The following is a 1426-nucleotide window of genomic DNA, read 5'->3' as shown; positions in this document are numbered from 1 at the left end:
GAAGGTGGAGGTGGCATGTCCTGCTGTCCCAGCACAGCCACACCTCGTGTCAGCACAACTGGGGAGGCAGAGGCAAGGCTGAGCACTGTGCTTCTTGCCATTGGATTTAAACGTGAGCACCTTCCTCACTTGCAGGCAGAGATCAGGCAGGAAATGCCAGCACCACCTTCCTACAACTGCAGAGACCTTGTCTGAAACCCAGCTAGACCAGGGCAGGGTTTCTAACAGACTGGAACTGACACTGATGTTCCCAGATGGAGCAAGACACCGTTTCAGCAGGGAGAACACCTCGCCCTACACCCATCTTCCAGCAGAGCAGATCCCTGCTGCCACCCAAAGCTGGAGATGGTCTGACCAGCATGCTCCAACTTGGCACTGCCAGCAACAGACAAGTCCAAGATCTCTGGATAATGGCAGTAAACAGGCTGAGAAGATCTGGGAGATGGAGGTGGGATGAGGACACCCTATCACACCATTAGCATGAGATCTGCTCACACCAGCATCCCCGTCCCAGCTGGTCTCACCTCGCACTGGCTGCGCAGCCCCCTCTCCTGCAGACGGGACCAGATGCTCTGGATCCTGCCCGCGTGCTCCGGGTGGTTGCTGTTGTCACCACAGGAGCACTGGTGTTTGAGCATCACCGAGTCATAAACCAGCCCTGAAAAGCACAAGGAGAGCTGCTGTCCCAAAGCTGAACTGGACACCTGAGCCTGATGGTGCTGACCCTAATTCAGCTCCTTTGCAGAGACTGGCTGAGACCCAAAACACCCATAACCATTTCCTTGGACTGAAACATCTCCCTCAAACCATGGGAGCCTCTGTCCCAACGTGCTTGAAGCAAATCCTGCCTTGGATATGAGAGAGAGCTGAACCTTGCAAGCATCACTGGACCAGGATGGCAGTCAAGGGGCCAGATGGGCAAGTCCTGCTTGGAAAAGCCACCTTAGATAAGGAGAAGGGGACCTTCGTGGCTTGCTCTGCTCTTTTTGCAGCCAGCCAGAGCACTTCCAAGCATTTAGGAGTCTGGAATTGACCAGGCCTGATGCTAAGTTGCCCCATGGCATCTCCACCTCCCTTCCTGCTCTTGTCCCCAGCCCCTGCTGCTGCTCCAGCTGTGACATCCCCACAGAAGGGCTGGCCTGTACCTGTTGTGAAGTGTGGCTTGGCAGGCTGCGCCTGCACAGACAGGGAGAGCGTCTTGGAGGCCGTGTCCTGGGCAGGAAGGGAGACAGTCGCGGTGGCAGGAGATGACTGAGCCCTGGAGAGGGGCCTGTGCCCTGTATGGATGGTGGGGACCATGGGGGAGTCAGACAAGGGCTGTCGCTTGAGGAGCTGCTGCTGCACACGCTGGTAGGAATCCCAGAGGTAGGCCTGATGGAGAGAGGTGGAGGGGAGCACAGTACCCAGAGCAAGGGGTCAGGGGGGG

The 1426-nt window shown here is 57.2% G+C and overlaps 1 protein-coding gene across 1 annotated transcript in view; it reads right to left on the bottom strand.

Annotated features, from left to right (window-relative positions):
* The window catches only part of HDAC7 (histone deacetylase 7), a gene marked incomplete at its 5' end in the record, with an annotated part of 12873 nt that overhangs the window by 2525 nt on the left and 8922 nt on the right, over positions 1-1426 (bottom strand). Inside the window, 2 exons of the mRNA XM_029085182.1 lie at positions 525-658; positions 1146-1371. Coding sequence (XP_028941015.1) covers positions 525-658; positions 1146-1371 — 360 coding nt within the window. The remainder of the gene's footprint in view (positions 1-524; positions 659-1145; positions 1372-1426) is intronic.

The sequence above is a fragment of the Antrostomus carolinensis genome, unplaced genomic scaffold (assembly GCF_000700745.2).
Source record: "Antrostomus carolinensis isolate BGI_N321 unplaced genomic scaffold, ASM70074v2 scaffold8775, whole genome shotgun sequence".
NCBI classification, from domain to species: domain Eukaryota; kingdom Metazoa; phylum Chordata; class Aves; order Caprimulgiformes; family Caprimulgidae; genus Antrostomus; species Antrostomus carolinensis.
The sequence above is the reverse complement of the archived record's forward strand: the minus strand, read 5'-3'. Positions and strand labels throughout refer to the sequence as shown.